General features: G+C 32.8%; 1 protein-coding gene across 3 annotated transcripts in view; it reads left to right on the top strand.

Annotated features, from left to right (window-relative positions):
• LOC126739500 (nephrin) overlaps positions 1-25,530 on the top strand; it is an 835,262-nt gene that overhangs the window by 796,022 nt on the left and 13,710 nt on the right. Inside the window, exons 13-16 of one of the 3 annotated variants that reach the window (XM_050445211.1) lie at positions 730-1,044; positions 8,033-8,232; positions 8,302-8,514; positions 20,131-20,388. In XM_050445211.1, the coding sequence (XP_050301168.1) occupies positions 730-1,044; positions 8,033-8,232; positions 8,302-8,514; positions 20,131-20,388 (986 nt within the window). Of the gene's footprint in view, positions 1-729; positions 1,045-8,032; positions 8,233-8,301; positions 8,515-20,082; positions 20,389-25,530 lie in introns of all 3 variants that reach the window. The other 2 variants (XM_050445210.1, XM_050445213.1) reach the window with 2 other exon arrangements.

Here is a 25,530-nt window from a genome sequence, read left to right as displayed (position 1 = left end):
ATTTATTGTCTAGGCTTCAATTGATTGCAGTTGAGGTCCAGAATAGAAAGTTGGTGGTATTGATGTTCCAGTTAAGCTCACATCCAACGCTATTGATACATTCGTTCCTGTTCTACAAAGGCAATGCTAACGATCAGTTTTCGCCCTTTTCTGGCAATCAAGTACATTACTTTCGATTGGATTCAAAAGTGGTTAGATTGAGGACGAAACAATAATTTTTAGAAAACGCTTTAACATTCTCCTTGCACAAAGTTTTCGCATGATTTTATCTGATTGAGTTCTCAAACACGATTGTGTATTCCTGCTACTATAAATGAATAATACCAGTCTTTGCTTTAATTCCATGAATGTACGATTATCCTATTAGGCACAAGGACAATAACCAACAGCCACTTAGTTATCAAAATTAGTTAGTGATCCTGAGTGGCACAAGTCTCTGCTCTAGCATGTTAGAAATATTGACGAAATTAACTAAAAAAGATAATTACTGAACTGTACAGTTTACGACTCTGAGGAGTATTACCAGGACTGCCAATAAACTTCTATTTTATTCTAATTAACGTAATTAATGTGATATTAATAATTTAACAATTTTCTAATTTCTTTTTCTGCTAAATTCAAGTGTTTTTAATAAAAATTTTTGTTCTTTTATGCCAACAGTTAAACTAGCTTGGAATAAATAATGACTTCGAAAAAAATGTCTAATAAAAACCAAAACATTTTTCTCAGCACCATCCAGGCCAGTACCTCCAGAAAACTGCACCGTTCACCAACACTATCCCCATTTTCTCCGCATAAAATGCCAAGTGACAAAAATGATGAGTCTCACATCGGGTAACACGTACCTACTGCAAATCTACGATGCCAACACCAGAATGTTACTTGGCACCGCAACTTCAGAAGATCCAGAGGATATCAATTATTCCGGTCTTAGTTCTGAGCACAAGGACCTTTTATTGTTCGTGAGGTCTATTGATTTGCATTCGGTTGCCAGTGATGCGACCATTATTTATGCTTCGAATAATAAAATGCGGACGAACAGGGGTAAGACGTACTGCTATGGCAAATGTTCGGCATGGGGCAAAAGATTAATCAATTAGAAGTATTTTTGGTCGACTTACAACGAGGTGGTTTACATTGGTGGTGGTATCCGTAACTGGCTGCGTAATATTTTAACAAGTAGCTAGAGATATGTATATTTCTGGACAAATAATGAAAACACAAATATTTACAATCGAAATTGGTTTTATTGTTTTTAAAAATATTCTCCATACTTACATGCGTTTGAATCGAAAACGAATTTTTCGTTCCGATTGAGGTAACTCAAAAACATGCGGTTTGAATCCAAAAATCTCTTCTTCGGGTGTCGAAAATCGTTGACCACGTAATATAGGGTGTTTCCTAACTACGGTACGAAACTATTCAGGGTGAATCATTAGGTCGTTTTATGAAAAAAAGTTCCTATGAACTTATGTCGGGAGTTGCTTTGTTTCTGAGATACAGGGCGATAAAGGTTCAAAAAAATAACGGTATTTTAAAAATACTATAACTATCCTTAAACCGATTTGGTTGAAATTTGGTGCTGTTATTTGAAGTTATAAGACGCTTATTTAGCTGTAACTAGATTGAAATTATTAGGTCCAGTGGCGTGTCAGTGGGCACCACATGCTTATTGTTGAGAAAAAAACAAGGCCAATAATTAATTGTTTTGCAGCTTTTTATTTATTTTTGTATTTAAGCAACTAAAAATACAACTTTTTTGTATCTTATCTTATTATCTGGCTTTGTTTTCGAGAAAAAAAATGTTAAGTATCTTTAACTCATTCTAAAAATTATTCATGGACGACAACATGAAATAAAAACCAATTAATTCGATAAATAATTTCGACGTTAAAGTACATGAGCAAAATGTCCACCCTCCAATGCACGACTTTTTGGTCTCTTGTGTCTTGTTTACTATGATAATAAACATTCAACTTCTACGATTTTTATTATTAGATTTTTGAAATACAACAAAATAACAAATACATTGCTTCTTATGACAAATAATTTGCAAGTCCATTCAAGTACCTCCTTTGTACCTACCTGCTTTGGAGACCAGCTGACAGTGATAGAATTGCTATAAGTAAAATTCAGCTGTCAATTAGCAGTGATTCATTACTCCATCATGAATAATTTTACTAACCATGAAATGACCAACATGCACTTTATTTATGGATTAGCAAATGGAAATGCGGAAGAAGCACGCAGAATTTACCAGGACGGATATCCGAACAGAGTAATTCCATGTGCAAAAACATTTAGAAAACTACATGCAAGATTATGTGAAACTGGGAGTTTTAATAAAAACATGGGTGGTGGAAGACCAGAAACTATAACAACGCCTGAACTGTAAGAAGCTATACTTGATGCGATAGAAGAAGATCCTTCCAATAGTATCAGGAAGATTGCACTGCAGCTTGAAGTCAGTTCAAAAACCGTTTGGAAAGTTCTAAAAAGAAACCTCCTGCATCCATATCACATACAGCGTGTACAACCTCTACTGCCTCGGGATTTTCATCCAAGATTAATATTTTGTAGGTGGTTGATTCATACGATGGCACACAATAATAATTTCATACCAAATATTTTATTTACGGACGAGGCAAATTTTTCAAGAGATGCTATTATGAACTTGATTGCACAATGATCATTTTTGGGCCGACGAAAATCCCCACGTTATTAGAGAAACTCATTTTCAGCAACAATTTTCGCTGAACGTTTGGATAGGAATTATTGGTGACTACCTTAGTTGGCCCATTTTTTTACCGGCAAGATTAAAAGGTGAATCCTACACGGATTTCTGGCAACACCATGTACCCACTTTATTAGAAGAAGTGCCTCTACATGTAAGAGTCAACATGTGGTTTATGCACGACGGGGCTCCAGCTCATTTCAGTATTCTTGTTCGTCAGCATCTCGACGTCATCTACCCTAATTGGTGGATTGGACGTGCAGGACCTCAAAATTGGTCGGCTCGCAGTCCTGATATGAATCCCCTGGATTACTATTTTTAGGGCCATCTGAAGGCTCTTGTTTATAAAAATCATGTTCTAGATGTGAATGACTTGAGGAATCGGATAATTGTCAATTGCAATATCCTAAGGGATACTGCAGGTATTTTTGAGCGTGTCAGACACTCAATGACAAATCGTTTGCAGTCGTATATTTTATCAGAAGGTGGGCATTTTGCTCATTTACTTTAAAGTCGAAATTGTTTATCGAATTAATTGGTTTTTATTTCATGTTGTCGTCCATGGATAATTTTTAGAATGAGTTAAAGATACTTTAATTTTTTTTTCGAAAACAAAGCCAGATATGAAGATAATATAAGATACGAAAAAGTTGTATTTTTAGTTGCTTAAATACAAAAATAAATAAAAAGCTGCAAAACAATTATTGGCCTTGTTTTTTTCTCAACAATAAGCATGTGGTGCCCACTGGCACGCCACTGGACCTAATAATTTCAATCTAGTTACAGCTAAATAAGCGTCTTATAACTTTAAATAACTGCACCAAATTTCAACCAAATAGGTTTAAGGATAGTTATAGTATTTTTAAAATACCGTTATTTTTTTGAACCTTCATCATCCTTTATCTCAGAATTAAAGCAACTCCCGACATACGTTCATAGGAACTTTTTTTCATAAAACGACCTAACGATTCACCCTGTATAGTTTCGTACCGTAGTTAGGAAACACCCTGTATATCTTTGATATACGGGAATAAAAAAGTCAGTAGCCAAATTAGGTCTGTGCGGCGGATGACCCATCAATTCGATGTTTTTTGGTCAGTTAAAAATTCCTTTGTTAGAGCCGATGTATAAGAGCTCGCCTTGTCATGATGAAGAACTATTTTCTCTTCTACTTTTTTTCGAATTTCTCCGATCACTTCTGGCAAACAAATGGTCGTGCATCATTCAGAATTAATCGTTCTACGTTTTTCTAACGCCACGTGACCAGTAATGCCGAAGAAATAAGCAATCATTTGTTTCGATGGGCTTCTTACGCGAACAACTTTTGTTGGATTTGACTCATATCTTGGAACATATTCAGTTGATTGCTGTTTTGTTTTAGACTCATATACAATATAGATCAATGATTCGTCACCTGTGTAGATGTTAAACACACCTTGAACGTATTTTTTCTACATTTCCTTCCACCAATCAACACGAGCTTTCTTTTGGGTGACTGTCAGGTTATGCGGGATCCACCCTGAACAAATTTTTCTTACAGACAAATGTTTATGCAGTATGTTAGTGATACTGTCATACAAAGATGTCTCAATTTCAAGGTATGTCATATGGTATCTTCTTTTATCAGTTCACGCACAGCATCGATATTTTCTGGTACAACAAACGATTTTGGCCGATCTTCACGGAGTTCGTCCTGGCTACGATTAAATTCGTTATATCAGTATCGTAGGATCGTAACTTTTTGCTGTATAAAGAATTAAATTCGTCAATATACTTATAAAAAATAATTGCTCGAAAATGTTCACGAGTTAATTCCATATTTCAGCAAGATTGATTTTTCAAGTTACTGTAAATAGCACAAATCGCACTAAAATGACGAAATATGATGACGGGTTATGTTTAAAAATATCAAGGGTCCAATGAAAAACCAACAACAACAATAACAAATAACAACCAACAACCAACAAATAACAACCTTCATAACTTAGATAAATAACTCTCTTACTTAGAACATTGAAAGGCTAGAATTAGCATTGCCGTGGAACTATGGACAGTTTGTTTACTTGCAACATCTCTGATGCAATGATGCCAAATGGTTATGTAGAAATGGCAACAAAAATACACTTCATAATATCAGAAAAATTTTTCACTTATTTTGACAGGCGCAAAACAATACTATTCCTCTATGAAGCATTTTTTTTTCATAAAATATGATAAAAAACTCTATAAAGAAATCAACCTTCAAAGTTAAAAGAATTTAGATAACGTATATTACAGAAAAAGGCAACAACATCGCAACGCCGCTCGATAGTATATATCAAATAATATTTACATGATAAATATTTATTATTAATAGATTTTGCATTAAATTATAAACAGAATTACCGTTTATGAACTCTTAATGCGTTTTCTGGCACTTGAAGCATTTTTATGGAAATTAAATATTTTATATTTATTATAAATTTCTTAATAAGCTTTTATTATTCTACGTTTATGACGACGATTGCCCCTTGATATGATATTATGACAATATCGCTATTTCCTTGTGAAAAATCGGCTAAAATCGCCTTTTTCCATAGTGCGGCACAAAGGGCAGAAGTAATCGTAATAGTTCACCAAAACACTGAAATGACTCAACCTTTTTCCTTTTTCAACCAGAATTTAAAGAAAAAACACAGAACTTCACAAATGCTGATTGTTAACACAAAGCCGTTTGTCAAGATGACTTATTTATTTAATTTTGCAAGATGCCGTAAGCTTTTGCCTGCAATGTTTCCATTTTAAATTTTTTAGAAGCGATTTTAGGAATAAGAATGTTTTTTGCTTTGAAGATGTTATTTTTGCACTTAGAATAACATAAATCTATTTCTACTTTTTATTTTTAATCCAAAATCTAACATCACAAAATTAAATTAACATTATATGTGTTGATAGTTGAAAATTTGGTCTTTTGAAAGTCCGTGTAAACTTGACAACAAAGAATCGATGAATATGTTCGTAAACAAAACACCCCCCTTGCTAATTCTAGCCGTTCAATGTTCGAAGTTCTCCTATCACATAATAATGGTAGTTTAAGAGGTACTGCCTTGGTAACATTTTTTAATGTTAACGGACAAACTAAAAAACACTAGAATAGAATTTAAGAAGGGCTTGTTTAATTTGTTTATTTGAAGTTTTTTTAACTACTTAAAAGAAATAATCTATTTTTCTAAGTAGTGGAACTAACAAGAATTGTTGGCAATGAAATAGGCAATTGAAAATAAAAGAACCCATTTATGCTTTCATTGTCTTCATAACATGAAAATCTTTATTTGAGTGCATTCTTCTCAATAAGAGTACGTACCGTTTGAATGTGATCCTTTGTACTATAGCCGCTTCGGTCTATTGGCTGGTAGAAATCGAACTTTTTGATGAGTGGGTTGGATATGATTTTGGTAAAAAACGTATACAAAACGGACAGAAGACTGATTGGTCTATAGTTTTCAATCTTGGTTCGTTCTCATTTTTTGAAGAGAATTTCTCAGCATTTCTCCAAGCGTCAGGAATTTTTCTTTTACGCATTTTTTAAGAAAGATGATCAGAGCTTTCTCCAAAGTTGTTCCCTCATTCTTCACCATTTGTGTTATAAGACGATCTTCTTCTGGGGTTTTTCAGTTTTTCATCTGCTTCAATGCTATTGTCAGCTCTACAGATCTTTACACATCTTTACAGATGTCCTCGGCGCCCACATTCAGTACTACGACTACCTTGTCTATACAGTTTGGCTTAGGTACCGATTGTTTATAAAGTTACTGATAAAAATCCTGGTTACGGGATGTGATCTGTTACAACTTGTCCTTGTTGATTCTTAATTTAGCATATGAGCAACTTTCACTTTTTTTCTTTTTGATCGCAGGATCATATTGTCTTGGCTTTTGTTATGAGACTTGAAAGACCTTTGTTATGAGATCGTAGGTCTTTTTTAATCGCCTTTCTTACTCGTTTGTTTAGTTCTCGGTATCCTAATGAATCTCTGTCCATTTTTCTGCGTTCTGCTGGGAGTGCGTTTGTACTCTTGCTGAGTATCTTATTAGTTTTTGCTGCCGTGTAACCCATTTTCTTCGCTGCTGCTTATATGCTGCTAGTGATTTTTCCCGATAACTCATTTAGACCTACATTTCTCAGATCTTCAATAATTGAGTCTAGTTTTCTGGTAATTTGGACATTGTGTTCTTTCATTTTGTCTTTCAACTGAATCTTTGTTGGACGAACAGCTTTATCGATTTGTTTTTTTTTCTTTCCAAGCGTGCGTTTATATTTATTGGCTCTTATGATTCTGTGGTTGCTTCCGGTATCAAAACGGCTAAGAATTGATACATTGAAACAGGACTCTCCGTAATGAGTATAACGTTAATTTCGTCCTTTACTGCGTCATCCGGAGTTCTCTATATCTATTTTCTCTGTTATTTCAGCTTGTCTATTTTTTGTTTATGAAGTCAGGCATCATTTCGCCTCTCTTGTTTCTCAGGTGTTTTGACTACAATTATCGTTTTCAGGTCCGTCTATCGTAGTTTTACGACCTATAATAGCATTAAAGCTAGTGAGTATAACCTTGAACTTCGTATTTTTTATTAAAAAAAAAATATCAATATTGGTAATTAATTAAAGCAAAATAAACAGTTTATAAATAAATAGTAAAACCAGTGAATTAGATAAATCCTTACATAGTAAATCAGAGCATGATAAAGTCATAATGAAGGCAGATGACAGTCACCGATTATCGGTACTTAAATTTTTCTGAGAGATCTGATGCTTTAGCTAAATAAATTTCAATAAATCAATTGTATTGGAGCAGAAGAAAATAACAAAAGATATAATAATATATCTAAACAATAATTTATTTTTAAAGTGGTAGATTAACTACAAAAATGAAATACATATAGGTCCTACCCTTCACAAATGAAATTTTTAAAATTAAATCTATAAATATATAATTTATTACAAAAAAGAAAAAAAAGTTTTATTTTATTTTAAAACTTATGCCTCTGGAATATCTGACAGATATGAAAATTGAATATTCGCTGCATATCTGTTAAATATATGCCAGGAATATTGCTTCTGCATTTACGATATATGGCATATTCGTGAGATATTCCAGGCATATTGCAATATGTTTCGTCAATAAGTGGCATATTAGGGATATTGGGTGCCGTCTGCCGTCTATATATTTTGCTACTTGAATGCTTATATTTTGTAATTTTTCTATTTATGTTCATAACAATAAAATAAGGTAAATAAATGAATATGATATATTTACAGCTTCAACACCAGTTTTACTCCAAATCACACCGTTACTCGGAGTCTTAATAGGAGTCGTGGCGGCCCTCATCCTCTTAGCCATCATAATAGTCGTAGTAATCAGACTTCGAGGTGGTGGCGATAGAGACGACAAAGAGTTCGACGATGGAGGTCTCTCTTCTGCTGGTCGAAGGTGTGTTGCGGGAAACAACAGTGATAAGGTATACAAGAATCCAAGAATTAGTCTTTTATTAACATAAGTTAAAATTCATGAATTATTTACAATTTAGGCCAGCACGGAGCCTCTCAATAAAGACATGAACGACAGCGTCGATAGTTTGGAAGAGAAGAATCCCGACATAATTCCTCAAAACAATGGCGACGACGACTTTCAAGACGAAGAAAGGGCCTTTGAAAGGCTGAATAATGCTCCATCTGTAAGGGTTTACAGTAGGCTGCAAAGTCCGAATTGTACAGCTAAAAATGGGGGATATGGCAAATCGGTAGGAAACTTAACTGTTTTAACGAAACTAATTTTTTAATTTATCCAAGGTTCTAAATACATTTTCACCCTAAACAATAGACAATTTTTTTTCTGCAGCTACCTGATATAAATTTTCTTTAATTTAATTTTTAATTCAAATTCCGAGATAGTTTTACCACGAACCAAAACTCTTTATTTTTACTCTCGACACGTGTTTCGCTAACGATGTTAGCATCTTCGGGAGAAGATTAAAACTAAACTAAAATTACTTACAAATGGCCTTATATATTAATAATATAACTAATAACTCTTAAGCACTAACTAAACTAAGTATATAATTGAATATAAGGGATTGAACCTTTATCTCTGTTAATTTTTTTTTAATTTCTGAATATTTCTAAACTTTCATATGCATCTAATTGTCTAGTGTTATTAATTGGTTTAAGTAATTCTAAGTTGTCTATCCCTACAAAGTGACCAGGGGCCTGTTTCATAAAAAATATTAGTCCAATATTATTGGCAAAAATCTAGTAATATTAGTTTACATTATCAATTTATGTTTCATAAACTTATTAGATAATATTATTAATTATTAGCGTATTGGTTAATAAATTAGTACATTTTATTAGGATAATTTGAGAACTGTTTCATAAATACCTAGACTTCATAAATTTTACTAATAAAATTGATGTATTTTTATGAGTGTTTTTAGCATAATAATGTGAGTTAGAATAATAGAGTTAATTTGCAAAAGTTTACAAAATGGGCGATTCTGAATCAAGTGACGAGGAAGAGAGAGTTTTTGTGAGAAGACCAAGAATATTTAGGGAACGAATTTCCTATTTTTATATAGAAGATACTTATGAATTTAATGAACGATTTAGGTTACCTAGTGCGAAGTTCTACGTAATTTTAAACAGAATAGAACAACAACTAGCCCACGATACAAGGCGAAATTACGCGTTAACGCCGAAACAGCAACTAATGGTTGCTTTACATTGGCTTGGAAGTGGCATGCAGCATCACAGTGCAGGAGATATGCATGGCATCTCAAAAGCTACAGTATGCCGTATAGTTCACAAAGTTGTTCTATCTATTAACAGAACCATGCTTAGAGAAACCGTTTGTTGGCCCGATGATATTGGAAGAGTTATGTATCAATTTAAACAAATTGCTGGTATGCCGCTTGTTTGTGGAGCAGTTGATGGAACACTTATTAAAGTTGATGCACCTAGTTTACATGAACCAGCTTTTGTTGATCGCCATGGAAACCACTCTTTAAATATTATGCTTGTTTGTGGTCCTTCGTTAAAATTTTACTACGTTTCCGCTAACTGGCCTGGTAGCGTAAGTGATGCGAGAGTTCTGCGAACTAGTTCATTATTCCAAAGAATGGAAAACGGTTGGCGACCATTTCCAGGATCTGTATTGCTGGGAGACTCCATTTATCCACTTAAATCATGGCTTATTCCACCTGTTTTACGAAATGACGGTGACGCTTCGCAAATGCGATTTCTAAGAGCTCATAAAACGACTCGCAGAGTAGTTGAATGTGCTATAGGCATTTTAAAAGAAAAATTTCCTTGCCTCAATTATGTTCGACTGAGAAATACAGTGTTTGCTTGCGAAATGATAAAATGTTGCGTCACTCTTTGCAACATATCAAAAGCAGATAACGAACAATATAACATTGAGGAGGAAGAAAATGCCAATGATGACAACATAGATGCAGAAGAACAAGATGAAATAGATATAGGAGCTGAGGAGAAACTTAACTATTTTTACAATTATTTTCGTAATAATTAATTAAAATATAGGACAATAAAAGAAAGGTTAGGACGTATAAAAGAAACTACAATATATTTTTTTAAATGCAAAATTGTTCTTTATTTACCTTTTTTATTTAGATAGATAACAATTTTTTTTAAATCAGTCATAGTTTTTCATTAATACTGATTACATCACCTTCTTCATTTAAAATATATTCAGTAATATTTTGTGTGTCCTTTTGCTCTTCAATATGGCTTGTAAGGTTACAGTGACTTACATTAAGTGACCTTTCTTTATCCCACACTTCCAACTCCAATTTTCGGACTTCTAGTTCAAGTTTTTTTCTCTTGAGGTCCTCGAGGTATTTTGTTTCATTGGAATTTTGGACAATGATTTTTCTCTTAAGACATCCTGCAACCGAAAACAATTAATTTTAGTAAAAAGGTCAAATCAAATGATGGAAAAAGGACAGTGTAGGGAATGATAAATGCACGCTTGGAAAACTTACTTGGAAAGGTTACTTTCTATGCACAAAAATAAACGAGTTTTTTGGTGGAAAAATAAAAAATATAAGTAATAATCTTTTTATGAGGACAGTCTTTATCGAGGTCTTTATCTAATGGAAATGTATTTTTGTCCAGCTGTAGTCTTCTATCCAAAGCCAGCTGGAATTGAAAATTAATTTAGGAACTATCGATAATAACCTCTTGTTAACTTTTGGGACTTCAGCGGTGGGCTTACGACATCTTCAAATGTATTTCCCACATCCTCTTTTATCTCTGTTACATCAGGTAATGTCTCAGTATTAGTCGGTAGAGTTTGGGTTACAACCTCTTCCTCCATTGAATCCGCGACCCCGATTCCTTCTATAACTGGAGAGTTTTTTCCAATTATTTCAATTACTAGCTTGTCGGTGTCATCAAGTTTCGAATCGGGGCCGCCATCTGATCCAGTTTTTTTTGCGTTATCAAGTTTGATCTAAAAAATATCTTCAATTAAAATACAAAGTATATTAGTTTTTATTTTAAATTAGAGCGTTAGCACTGCATTGTAGCGTAATAAAACAATTGCATGAATATTTTTTTAATAAAATTGCTGAGCAAGAGTAATAAAGTTCTATTTTTTTAAGTGCCTACATTGAAAAAAAACGGATGCTAATGAAATTAATACCATCATGCGATCCCTTCAAAATAAGAAAATAAAAAAATATACAAAATTGTCCAAAAATAACTTAAAAATTGTTTTTTCCCGTTTTTTTGGACCAAAAAACAATTTTTTTTTGTTTTGGGTAAAAATGGTATTATCACTTTCGTTATTTATCATGAATAAAATAAATTTTTCCTCTCTTCCTCTTAAAGCCCAATTCATAAACTTTGCGCCTTGCGTTTAGTACGTAAAGCTCATGAACTGGATCTGATTCGACTCACCCCACTTTTGAGATTTTACTCATAGGCAACGCAAAATATTAAGCCGTTTAAAAGTTATTACTTAACACGCACATACTAGATTTTTAGAAAAAAACAGACACGATTTTTTTCCTCTAAACCGACTTTTACGACGTTTTAGGACTTTGTGAGATATCTAAAGCACTTATATGGTTACGGATTATATGGCACTTATATGGTTACGGGTGTATTAAGATACACTATAATAATCCGTTTGTATACAAACGGATTATAATGCGGAAGTAATAAGTTACTTACCATTGTTCGGTTCCGAATATTAGGCCAAGTAGCATCACGCACGTAGGTGTAGTCTTTCTCGCATGTAATCAATCCAATAGAAACCGCATAGTCCCTAACTTCCATCCATGCGGATCTTTTTGTTTCCTTGGTCAGTGTGGTAGAAAACTGTCCAAATAGACTATCTTTCATGTCTTTAATTTTTCGGAGAAAGTTTTGTTGCTTAACTTGCTTTTCCGATCTTTTACTTCTTATTTTAGACATTATGCAAATTTAACGCCACTTAATGGAACCGCACCGCAAATTATGACATAACCTCACTAACTTGTAAACAGCTGACTAGTAAAATAATATTATTAGTCTTCACTTTTATTAGTCTAATATATATTTTTATGAAACAGAAAAAAGCATACTAATATTATTAATTTATGAGACTAATATTAATAGCTAATATTATCAGTATGGTTTATGAAACAGGTCCCAGTAATTAAAACATGTATAGCCACTCAACTCTTTTCAGCTCTTCCATATTTCACATGAACTACATGCTCTTTAAATCTGACATAATTGATCTTCTGGTTTGTCCTATGTACTTTTTATCACAATCGTTGCAATTAATCTCGTAGATCCCAGACTTTTCATTGATATTTATTTTATCTTTTGGGTTTCCTAAAAGATTTCGTAACTTGGCCGAACTTTGATAGATCATTCTTAGACCTAATTCTTTAACAACCCTATCAAAGCCTCTCGTCAATATAGGATCATATGGTATTGCAACGAAAGTTTGCTTATTTTCATCTTTTGAAATGCGGTAGTGTCTTTAAAATTAACTTTAAACCTATGTCTTCTAATCAGCGTATCAATAACCTTATCGTCATAACCATTGACCCTAGCAATTGTTTTAATTGTTGCTTTTTGTTTATTAAATCTGTTATTACTTAGAGGAAATGAGACCAAACGATATACCAAGAAATACATACTAGCATTTTATGTTGAAAACAATGGTTAGAGTCACTAGATATGTATCTTAAAGTATTTGTTTCTTATTTATAAGTATCAAATTCTAACTTAGTATTATCTTTGATGACAAGAGTATCTAAGAATGGAAGTTGGTTATTTGTTTCTTGTTCAAAGGTAAATTTATTATATTATTCTACAAAGTTATCAATATTGCATTTGCCTTTGTCGAACACGGCAAACACATTATCAACATATCGTAATCAAACTCGTGGAAAGTATTGGAATGTATTTTTTGCATTTATCTCAAAACGGTTCATGAAGAGCTCTGATAGGAAGGGAGAGCGGCAATTACCCATGGCTGTACCTTCCAGTTGTTCAAAGGATGAGTTGTTATATTGAAAAATATTTTGTGCCATGCAAAGTTTTGATAATTTAATTATTTCTTGGATATGAACGAAACCATTACTTTCCAGAAGTTCAATCACATATTCCAAAGTTTGTAGTATAGGAATGCTTGGGAACAAAGAAGATTAATCAAAAGAAACAAGAATTTCATTTTTACTTAGAATTAAATAATTGATTTGTGAAATAAACTGTTGGATATTTTTAACTGAAAAACATTCATGAGGTCATTTTAAAGTCTCAAATTGCTTTACTAAAAAACTTTTAAAGAAATTTTCTAAGTTGGAGATCATATAGTGGAGACAAGTGTATCACATATATAATAGTGTTGCCGCTACCTAAGGTCTCTAACCCGGATGGCTTTTCTGACTTACGACCAATAAGCCTACTTGTCTACTGAGTCTTGGATGATATTATTGATGCTTGGGATAAGGGTGAGACGACAGCTTTGGTTCTGTTAGATTTCAGCAAGGCATTCGATACTCTACATCATAACTTACTTTTAGCGAAGCTCTCCTATTACGGATTCTTACCGAAAGCTGTGCGTTTTTGCAGTAATTATCTTACAAATAGATCCCAGATAACAAGAGTGGAAGACTCGTTCTCTGAGCCAGCCGTTTTAAAAAGAGGTGTTCCCCAGGGATCCATTCTGGGCCCTTTGCTGTTTATACTTTATATAAATGACCTAAAAAATAAAATTCGCGACTGTCGTATGGCTCAATACTGTGATGATACACAAATTTATAAACAGTTTACTAAGAATAACGTTGATGAATCTATGCAATCATTGGGTCAGTGCTTAGATACAATTCACCATTATTCAAAAAAAAATGGTTTAAAATTAAACCCACAAAAATCGGCTGTAATTTACATTGGCCCCTTGGCATCATGGTCTCGTATGAACTGTGATCTTGTGATAGATAGTGAAAAAATTCTGAATTTAAAAGAACACAAAAACTTAGGTGTAACTTTTGATACAAATTTGAGGTTTAAAACACAAGTATCTAAAGTAGTTCAAAGAGCATATATGTCCCTGAGAAATTTGTATAAAAGTAAGGATCTATTAACTATTACACTAAAAAGGCAGTGAAGTTTGTGAAGCTCTAATTTTATCACATTGTAATTACTCTAATTTTGTTTATGGACCATGTCTTGATGCTTCTAGTAGGTACAAACTGCAAAAAATACAGAACTCATGCATTCGCTTTGTTTATGGGTTGAGAGGAAGGGATCATGTAACTTGCAAGCTAAAAGAATTGAAGTGGCTTAATGTGCAAAATAGAGAAAAACTTCATTACTGCAGTTTCCTATTCAAACTTTTAAAAAAGAATAGTCCCTCCTACTTACGAAATAAACTTAAAACAGGAACTACCAGACATAATCGAACAACACGAACGGTTTTAAAATTTGATATCCCCCGACATAGCACTGCGATTTTTCAAAGATCATTTTCTTTCTGTGCTTCAAAGCTAATAAATAAATATATTATTAGTCACTGTACTGATAAGTCTTTCCAATCCTTTAAAAACAACCTAAAAAAGATATTGATTGAAAGCCAACAATAAATATCGAGAAAAATAGCAATAATATAAAGTAATAACTTAGAATTAAACAGTCAACTGGATGATTTTATTTCAACTTTTTTTGGGATTGTTTTTTTTTTTTTAAATTTTATTTCTATTGTTCTATTTAATTTTTTTAATAAGTATTTGTATTGTTAAATCGGTCATGCATATATATAGTATTATGATGTCAAGTAGTCGTTAAGCTGTAAAATTTGTATTTTTCTTTGTAAGTTATAGTTATTTTTTTTTGTCTTCTGTAACATTTTCTATTAGTAACTACTTAATAATTATGTGTTTTTGTGATAGTAATAATATTATTGTAATATTTATGTGTACTCGGTTAAGTTAACAGCATGCTGCCCTTCGCCGAGTATAAAATAAAGGCCTTTTTATTTATTTATTATATACATAGTGGTCTTATGTTATTGCCAGGCTTATGGATTTTTGAAAAACAATATAATTTTGGAATTGTTGGGTTCGAAAATTGAATTTTCCTGAAGAGAAAGCAAGGTTTTTGCAGTCATTTAATGCTGTCTTAACTTAAGCGATAATTTTTGATAAAGCGTTCTTAGAAATCTTTTTATAAGAGCCATTCAATAAGATCATCAACTCGTTTAAAATATTTTCAGTCGTTTAACACTATTAGAACCCGATGTGTTTTTTGATTTGGTAAGATTCCGTGTAATTTGGTTGCGAATAGTTTCCATAGCAAAACCTTTCGAAGATTCTGGCAAGTACTGAATTGATGATTCAACACTTACTATAATTTCCTCCAGGTTCTTCTTGCAATTTAAAACTGGTGCTACTTTAAGACTCTTATTAAGAACATCAAGTTCTTTCTCATTAAAAAACTGAGAGGACTGATTTTCAACGATATTAATGGGTTTTTCGTTTTGTGGTTTATCCTTCGCACTCACTTCACAACTTTTTTAGTTTTTTGTTTAGTGAATAAAGAAAATTTGTTAATATCAGTTAGTCTTAAAGTGAGTTTTTAAAAAGTGCGTATGATTCTAATTCTAAAATGCTACGTTTAATATATAAATGTTTGATTTCTAAATACAGTAAGCGTAGCATTTTAGAATTAGAAGCATACATACTTAAAACAATTAAAAACAATTCCTAGGATCCATGGTTATAACGATAAGATTTTTGTTAAAAAAATCCCAGCACATTTCAAAAAGATAAAAATAACCAAACTCTCGTTGCGGTACCATACGATCCTATTTTGACTAGAGGCTTTGATAGGGTTTTCAGAGGCTACCCGGAGGTTTTAGGTCACAGTATAAAGAACAAGACAGTAGGTTCACTCTCTTGCGGCCGTTTGAAGTAGGGACTTCTAAACAGTGCCGACTTTTTTTACGCGGTCGTAAATCATTATTTAGTTTCGACGGCAATCCTTTACGATACGGGGGGTATTTGAAACATTTTTAATAAGGAATATTTTCGTACATCGCGGCGGGCAGCGTGTAATATATGGAATTTTTTGAAATTAAAGGCACTTTGTATTATTGTTAAAATGAAATTGAAAGAATATTATTAAGTATCTCTTTTGAACAAATAACTGTAAGAAAAACACTTGGTAGATAGCTTTAAAATTAAGTTTATTAGAATGTACACAATTAAATCTTAGCTTTACGTTCCTTTCATGCTCTTTTCTTAACTGACCAAGAAACTACCTACCTTATATTACATACACTTAATTAATAATAACTTCGTTAATATACCCATTTTTTAAATATTTAATAAAATTTACATAATAATGTGATAACAACACTCAGCATATGGAACTCGGTAACAGTGAAATATTAAAAGGCAGTTAAATAAAAAAAACTTATTAAATGCCTAATTATTTGCTTTTTAAATAGGGGATGAAAGAACAAACCACTAAAATTCAAATAAAACTAAAATAGGTGTTTTACAACCTAGAATTCATATAAATATGCAAAATAAATATAGTTTTACATTGGGGATTATAGTACACATCAATATTTTGAAACTTAAACCCTTAAAAACCACCCTTAATGACGAAAAAAATGCAGTTTTAAGTATGGTTAGACGGTATAAGTGGCTAAAATTTATATCATTCAAATGATTGCAATGCAACTAATAATAAATCGGATAGCTTTCACTATTAAAAACCACCACTAATAACAGAATATTACCAAATATTTTGCATTTTTTTAGATTAAAATCACGATTTAAAAAAAATATGTACTCTAAATCGCTGACACTTTTTGAACATATTATTGATACCTATATATAGTCCATTGTAGAAGTCTACGCTTGAATTTTTGAAATAAATACATAATTTTTTATGATAAAACTGCAATTATTTTTTAAAACTGCAATTATTTTTATTTTATTCCTAACTTTTTAATTTTTATGCTAATGACTTACAATCAAGTTTATTTTTAAAGTTTTTGATAGTACATACTTGAAAAATGTGCTAGATATTCCCACATAGCAAACATATATTATATGTAAATGCTAATTATATTCATAATATCCTGACGTATATACATACAATGTCTATTTTTAATGCTCTGTTTATTTTATGGATATGAAATAAATATACATTTGTCACACATTAGGTAATACATGGAATATACTATTAGTACGTACTGTGAATATCCTGAATATACTAGATATTTAAACTATATTCAAGAGTTATATTCTATGGATGTCTCATAAACATCTATTATATTCTATGTATCTGTTACATGTATCTTTATAGAATATACAAATACAATTTTTAATAAATTCCAGGATATATAATAAATATTTAATATATATAAAAAATAGCATAAGGAACTTTAAGGTCTTAAACTAGTTTGGGAGGAATTGAATATTGAGAAAACATATTTTTACTTAAATTCCAAATATATATTTATTTATTCATTTGTAAGTATGACAAAATAAAGCAGATATTCGTTGGTCAAGAAAACTCTAAAAAAGGAGGAAGGCAAATAGGAGGAAACATTCAGCACAAAAATACTGCATTACATTCACTACAACTTTTAATTTTAATAAAAGGAAGTTCGCGCCGATGTTTGCCATGTTTTTCTGTATTTTTTTTTATTTATAAACAAAATTAGATCAAGATGTAAACGCTATATAAAATAAAACTTTTTTGTATATAAACGGTATATTTCGGGCGGCAGAACATTACAAATAGAAGTAAATATTACGATTACATTAGAACCAATGTAGTCTTTTACATACCTACACTTATAAAACAAATATTTAAAATTATCTATTGTTCTTAAGGCATTCTAAAAGAAATTAATGATTTTATTGTTTAACTTAAAATTAAATCAAATAACAAAATGTGAAAAGGATGATTCCCTTTGCCAAACGGAGTTTGGAGAGTGTCAACATAGACTGCAACTGAAAAAGGCTATAAAAAAAATTTTATTGCACAATATGGCCGCCCACTTTGTCCATGAATACATGGCAGATGCAAGTGAAAATATTCATTAAAAAAAATTCTTGTCTATATTTTAACTCCTAAAATATGAAATAATATACCTCATCTAATGCAATATGGAATTTTCTTAAGATGATAAGTAGGTTCAACACCCAAAATGTGAAACAAACATTACACAATACGCCTTTGCCCGGGATCACCTGCACCGTATTTACTGTACAGCAAATTGTTGTTAATGTAACAAAACAAAAGTTGTTGTACAGCAAATACTGTGCAGGTGATCTTCGGTTGAATTCTCGACATTGTCTGTTCTTTTTTATTAAAGACATCAAAGTGACTTTCCTAAAATGACGCCAAGAGACGTCATTGTCGATGTATGTATCAAAGGTATAGGCGACGGTAATGTTCACAAAATATTTATACTTGAACATAAAAAAATTAAGTTAATCTCAATGTGTAATATATATACATAGAACATACACGATATTTTTTGCACTTTCTGGACTTTATAGGTATATACAGTGGATATCACATGCTATGTGGGTTTGTCTAAAAAACGTTTTTTTTTTTTAAATTATTTCACGTTATTATTTTACGTCATTATATTTTGTTATCTAAAAAAAGGGGTTATGTTCACACAGTTGTATCTTAGCGCCTATAGCACCTAGATAAATCAAACAAAAGCCAATCTTTTGTTTTTAAACCAACTTTTGTTTATTAGATTTTTTGTAGGATCTCAATTTTCCAAGATATTTAAGAAATACCGAAGAAAAGCGTGTATTTTTTTCTGTAAACTAATCCATTTTTATTTTTAAAAAAATGTTTATCCCCTTTTACTCATGCAGCCATCTACGCAACATATCGCCGGCATTTTTAATGTACAAAATTTCCGCACAACGCTATTATAGTTCTAATATTGAAGATGCCCCTGTATAACGCAGTCGCCACCGGGCAGCAAAAAAGAGTAGCATCAGAAAGCGAGTGAGAAAGGCAACATTTTGGGCGGCGCTTAGAGTGATCCTTCTTTTCTAGTTTATGTTCGGTGCTTAGGTCTAAGCATGGTCTATCAAAGTTCGGCCAACGTTTAGGAAACCCAAAAGACCAATGAAAAGTCTAGGATCTATGAGATTAATTGCAACGATTGGGACAAAAAGTACATAGAGCAAACCAGAAGATCAATTAATGTCAGATTTAAAGAACATGTAGCTCATGTGGAATATAGAAGAGTTGAAAAGTCAAGTGTGGCTGATCATGTTTTAAATAGTGGTCACTTGGTAGGATAGACAACTTAAAATTACTTAAATCAGTTAATAACAATAAAAAATTAGATACATACGAAAGTTTAGCAATATTCAAAAACCAAAAAAAAAAAAATCTTAACAGGGAACTTACTTAAAGGTCCAACCCCTTATAGTCATTTACTTAGTTTAGTTAGTGTTTAAGATTTGTTCGGCCATGCTTCATTGCATTTTCTGCCCTATAAATTATATCATTAGTAAATAAGGCTATTTTTAGTGTTCCATAGTTTTAGTTTAGTTTTAATCTTCTACCAAAGACGCTAAAATCGGTAGCGAAACAGGTCTCGAGAGTAAAAATAAAGAGTTTTGGTTTGTGGTAAAACTGTCTCGTAATTTGAGTGTTACACCAAACGAAAAAATTAAAACGAAAAGAAAAATGAAAAAATCAAACAAACATCTCATCCTTTCTACCCATTAATAATGTTACTAACTCTCCGTCATAATTACTAACAAACCTTCCGTCCGCGGTGCACCTCGTTCCAGACCTCCAACGAAATAACGTACGCCGAACTCTCAATCTCCAATCAACAGATGGCCCCGCACGTCATTTACAACCAGCACCCGCCCGGCATCTCGATGAACGTGATCAGAAGACAAGAACCCACCGTCTACGCGCAGTTGGACATGAAACGGATACCGCCCAATGCCATGCCGATGCCCCATCCAGGTGGTTTCCAGACGTTGCATCATCCCCATCTGCCCGCCTACATGACCAGACCGATCAGAGACGATCAGATGCTCACCGATGGTTCGATAAGTTCGGAAACGCCTCTGTTGGGCACCGGAAGTGTAAGTGTTGATTAAAAAGTTTATTTTAGTATTAGTTTGTATTTTATAATTGGACCAATAAGTTACCAGATTATATTTGAAGATTAACAATCAAATCATTGACCAATTCAATCTGCTTCAGCGTAATATTATTGAAGGAGTAATTAGCAGTACGAAGATTAATGTTTGTAATTTTTTGATCTCAGTTGTCAGTATAATGCAGTTAGAATAGAAATGCTTCTCCTCCGAAAAGATCTCCTATATATTCATTCCATGGTTGTGGATAAGTGTCACATAGCAATTGACGTCATCATCATCATCATCATCATCAGAAGCCCAATTGCGTCTACTGGTGAACATAAGCCTTTCGTTATTTGTCTTTTTCTTCCACTTGCCGCAAGATTGGTTACAAATTGGGTCTTCGAAATATTGATCTTCAAATTAACCATTTTTCAGTTTTTTTGAAGTCTTTTCAACATTTTCTCGATGGTAGATTCGATAAAAAAACATTCCGTATTAGTATATGGTATCAAACATTTTCTCGTAGTCTACGAAAACAAGCATATGGAATCCAGCCTTTTCGAGCGGCTGGTAACTATCAAATGTTGTTTGTAACTTTCTTTGTTACAATTTCCATGAATAGCTAGTAAATCGGCAATATCACCATTCGTATATATGAGAACAACCACTTCATTGTATCATTGACAGGGAACTATCTTTCAGAAGGCATGCGTCAAGAGTTTTTTGCAAGTATCACCTTCTTTTTTAATTGATTCGATAACTAAAACTTTTACATCGTCGTCTCTAGGTAATTTAATTTATTGTTTTTCGTTTTAGAGAGACAAGCTCTTATTTCATTAACTGTAATTTTAGGGATATCTTTAGGTCTGTAGCAGTATCTGCCTGGGTTCAAGAAGTGCCTCGTTTTTCTTATTAAGCCCTTTGTGAAGTCTTCTGCAATTTCCAATATATCCTCTTTCTTAGTTTTTGTTGTCCCATTTTTATGAAGTAGTTTGCAAATATTTCACTGTAACACCTTCAAACTTTGATTGTGTTGTATAACTTGGGATATATGCTCGCTGTTATATTTTCTGATATCTTTTCTAACTGATTTGGAGATAATTTTGTTAATTTTCTTTGTGGAGAGCGATCAGAGACGCTCTAGAACTTCCCCGTATTTTGGCCTTCATAGTTTCTTTATTTGTCTTTAATCCTTTTGATGTGCTTTTTTTAAATCTTCTTTTAAGTATAACTTATTCGTCTGTTTAGATACATATATTAAAGAAAAAACGGTTGAACTTAACTACTTGTAAAAAATTAGTAATTTGGTCCAGGCATTTGAGGTCCTTAAAAAGAAAAAGAAGAAGAAGAGAAAAAACGTTTGACTCAACTGAAAGAAATCAATGTGTATTAAATATAGTAATGTATTCTAGACTTATGATGTCCCTGAAGAAAAAGAAGAGAAAAAACGTTTGCTTTAACTGTCTGTAAGAAATCAGTTTTTTCTTCCTGGCCTTTGATGTCCTTAGATTGAAGAAGAAGACAAGGAGAAACGTTTGGGATCAACTGCCTTCTTTTTCAAGGACATTAAATGCCTGGAATAAATTATTAATTTCTTTCAGGCAGTTGAATCAAACGTTACAAGAAACGTTCAAGAATCTTCTTCTCCTCTTAAGAATTATTGGTTTCTTACAGATAACTGAGTCAATTTTTTTCTTTCTAAGGATATGAAATGCCTGGAAGAAATGATTGACTTCTTACAGGCAGTTCAATCAAACGTTTTTCGTATATTCTTCTTCTTTCTAAAGACATCAAATACCTGGCAGACATTATTTCATTCAGGCAATTCAGTCAAACGTTTCTTCTTCTTCTTCTTCTCCTTCTTCTTCTTCTTTTTCTTCTTTAAGGATATCGAATGCCTTGAAGAAATAATTGATTTCTTACTGATAGTTAAGACAAACTTTTTTTCTCGTCTTCTTCAAGGACATCAAAAGCCTAGAAAAAATTATTGATTTGCTACAGGCAGTTGAGTCAAACGTTTTTTCTTTTTCGTCTTCTTCTTTCTAAAAACGGCAAATTCTTTTAAGAAATTATTGTTTTCTAATAGGCAGTTGATCTAAACCTTGTTTTTTTTCTTCTTCTTTATTAAACTTCTTGATTAAACATAATACTCAGTACTGTGCACCAGTATGCGCTACCAACCATGACGTTGTGTTTTTTGATGGCCATTGTTTGTAAGTTCCAATTTGAATTAGGGATATCAAAATTGACTGATGTTTATGGTGAACCAGTGTGGATTAGGAATGCAATTCCTCTATTGTCATCTTCTCTGCCTTGGCGAATTAATGAGGAGCTTGGGAAGCTGATCCCTATTGTTGGGTTAAGCCAGGTATTATTTAATATTAGAATATCAGATTTTACTGTATGAAGCAGATGGACAGTTTCTGATGCTTTGGCAGTTCCATTGTATTATCACTAGGTCCTTACTGGTTGGAATTCTTTAGGTGTTTTTAAAAGTTTGTATTTCGAAAGCGGTCTGGTCGATCAAGAAGGTCCTGGTCTTACCTTCTTTTATAAGCGGTGAGGATTTGGTCTTGTATCTTGTCAAGTATTTTGTTTCATTTACTTTTTGCAACATTAGCTTCTTTACTTCCTTTGTAGGGCTGGTTGCAAGATATTTTGCAAGAAACAGTTTTATCTAATTCCCGGAAAAATTCAAAATTTGAAATGTATGATGCCACATCTTATCAATTGCCTTAGACATATCAAAAAAGTCTCCATCTGTTTTGCCACCATGGTTTGCTCCAGCTAAGGTGTTAATATGGAATTTCATAATTCGATGCACCGGGGAGTGCTTCTTCCGGTATTCAAACTATCCATGAAGAAGAAGAAGCTGAAGGATATAAATGTTCCTGGCATTCTTTTAATTCCACGGTAGTGCATTTATGATACTAATTTATTAATGCTCTTTGCTTTCTCTACGGTCTATTATTTGCTGCACATACAACGCATTTTCTGCACTAGTCCCTAACGTTTGCCTTACTATTGACCCAGGAAATTCTTTCCCTCATTTTCTCCAGGGTCTTCATTATTCCAAGATGTCCTCCTAACACACCATCATAGATTTCCTCTAGCAAATCCAAACTCCGACATTTAGGCACAACGATTTGTCTTCCTGGCTCTTTGTGGTGGTCAACTATTTTCCACCGCAACGGTACATCTTACAAAATTAGGTAGTTCCATTGCCCCTTCTTCCAACTTCTTCCTAAGTTGGCTTCTTCCCTTTTTTTATACAGGTTAGGACTATCTGGATATCGGGATCTTCCTTTTGGTTTCCTACAAGATCCGCATTTTGCTAAGTATCATCAACGATGGTGGTTCTAAATAAGAGCATCTTTCTCCTCTACCCGATAACAATATAACTTTGTTGATTTTGTTTGCTCGCATCTCTCTCCTTTTCCTTATTAGGCTACTCGTATTTTGCCCTAGTTTATCTTTTCTGTCTTTTGCTATGCCTTTCTTGAGCCTCCTTTAAATTATAACTTATTTGTCTGTTTAGATCATCTATACTGATCTGCTCTTCTTTTATACATTCCAAGCTCTTCATTCTTCAACATTCAAAGCTATGCCTCTCAAGAGTTAATTAACTGCGCTGTATAAGAAGATATATCTAAGTGAACTAAAGTGATCTGACTCTTATTGGTCGTCGTAGTCACGTCTCCATTAAAGACTGGATCAGATGAAAAGGAAAATTATCGTCAACATGTGGCCGTTCTATTGGAACCGAGTCAGTTGTAGAGGGCATATTTAAAATAATCTGACATATGACTGAGTGCAGGATTGAGTCTGTTGAACAACTCCTTTGTTAGATGAATCTTGTCAAAGCGGCTTAAGATACCATTGCTTCTCGAAACTTTCGAATCAAGAAAGAATCTCATTCCATTTCTGGGGATATGTGAACTTGTGTATGTGTACTTTAAGTTAGTGGATTTCTAATATTCTAAATAAGTTACTCTTCAATGTGTCATGTGGACCATAGATAATCACAACGAAATCATTGTTAGCGTGCTTAGTGACAAGACCAGAAGAGCGAGACACCAGATCTCAAAAAAGAGGTCTATGACAGTTGAAAAGGAGGAACGTTCTTTAAAAAAGGAACGCTATTTTGAAAAATAGTTGCCAACGAGATCGTTTATAAAAAGAAGTAATTCAAGATGTGCTCTCCAATTTGGGGAACCCTTGAAGAGACCTTAAATGGTACGGACCAGCAGCTTCTTAATTTTGATTTAATTCGTAATAATTAAGAACCATTGGAAACGAACTTTTCATAAGTTGATCAACTTCAGTGTAACGATTGACCTTGTTAAATGCCTTACTAAAATCTGAAAAAAATGGCATGAGTTTTACTACCTTTTCCAAATGAGTGAGGATATGCTGCTGGTCCATAATAACCCTTGCTAAACTCTTCTAAAAGTAGAAAATAAAATGCTGATGGTATGTGATTTAAAAAGTCATTCGTGTATCCAGATTTAGGATAAGTCAAACTTTTGATAATTTCCAATTATTCAGAAACTCATCAAGGTTAAAAATGTGATAAAGATGTAAATAGAGAGCATGTTTTGTTGAGAATGAGATCAGGTCCAAGGCCTTTGTTATTGTTAACCATAGAGGGCAGATTTTTTACTTCAGTAGAGTTTCTTAATACTTGAGACACTACATTTAATCTGTTACAATATTTGTGATTATTTGAAGCATTACCAGATGCCTTGTTTTGTAACCCTTATTCTTGGATGTTCTGCTAAAGCAGTTTTGATTGCATGTTTTGATTGCATCTTTCTATATCCATATATATTGACGTCCTTGAAGAAGAAGAAAAAGAAGGAGAATGAGAAGAAAAAAAGAACCTTCTCGAAAAAATAAGAAGAGAAAAAAAGTTTGACTCAGCTGTCTGTAAGAAATCAGTAATTTCTTCCAGGCATTTGATGTCCTTAAAAAAAAGGAGAATAAGAGGAGAAGAAGAAGAGAAGAAACGTTTCACGCAATTGCTTCCTTGACAAAGAAGAAGGGTGAAAACGTTTGGCTCAATTGCCTGTAATAAATTAATAATTTCTTTTAAGTTCAAGTTCTGCTAAAGCAGATCATGTTTTATTTTCATCTTTCCAT

This window comes from Anthonomus grandis, chromosome 8, assembly GCF_022605725.1.
Source record: "Anthonomus grandis grandis chromosome 8, icAntGran1.3, whole genome shotgun sequence".
Classification (NCBI taxonomy): domain Eukaryota; kingdom Metazoa; phylum Arthropoda; class Insecta; order Coleoptera; family Curculionidae; genus Anthonomus; species Anthonomus grandis.
The sequence above is the reverse complement of the archived record's forward strand: the minus strand, read 5'-3'. Positions and strand labels throughout refer to the sequence as shown.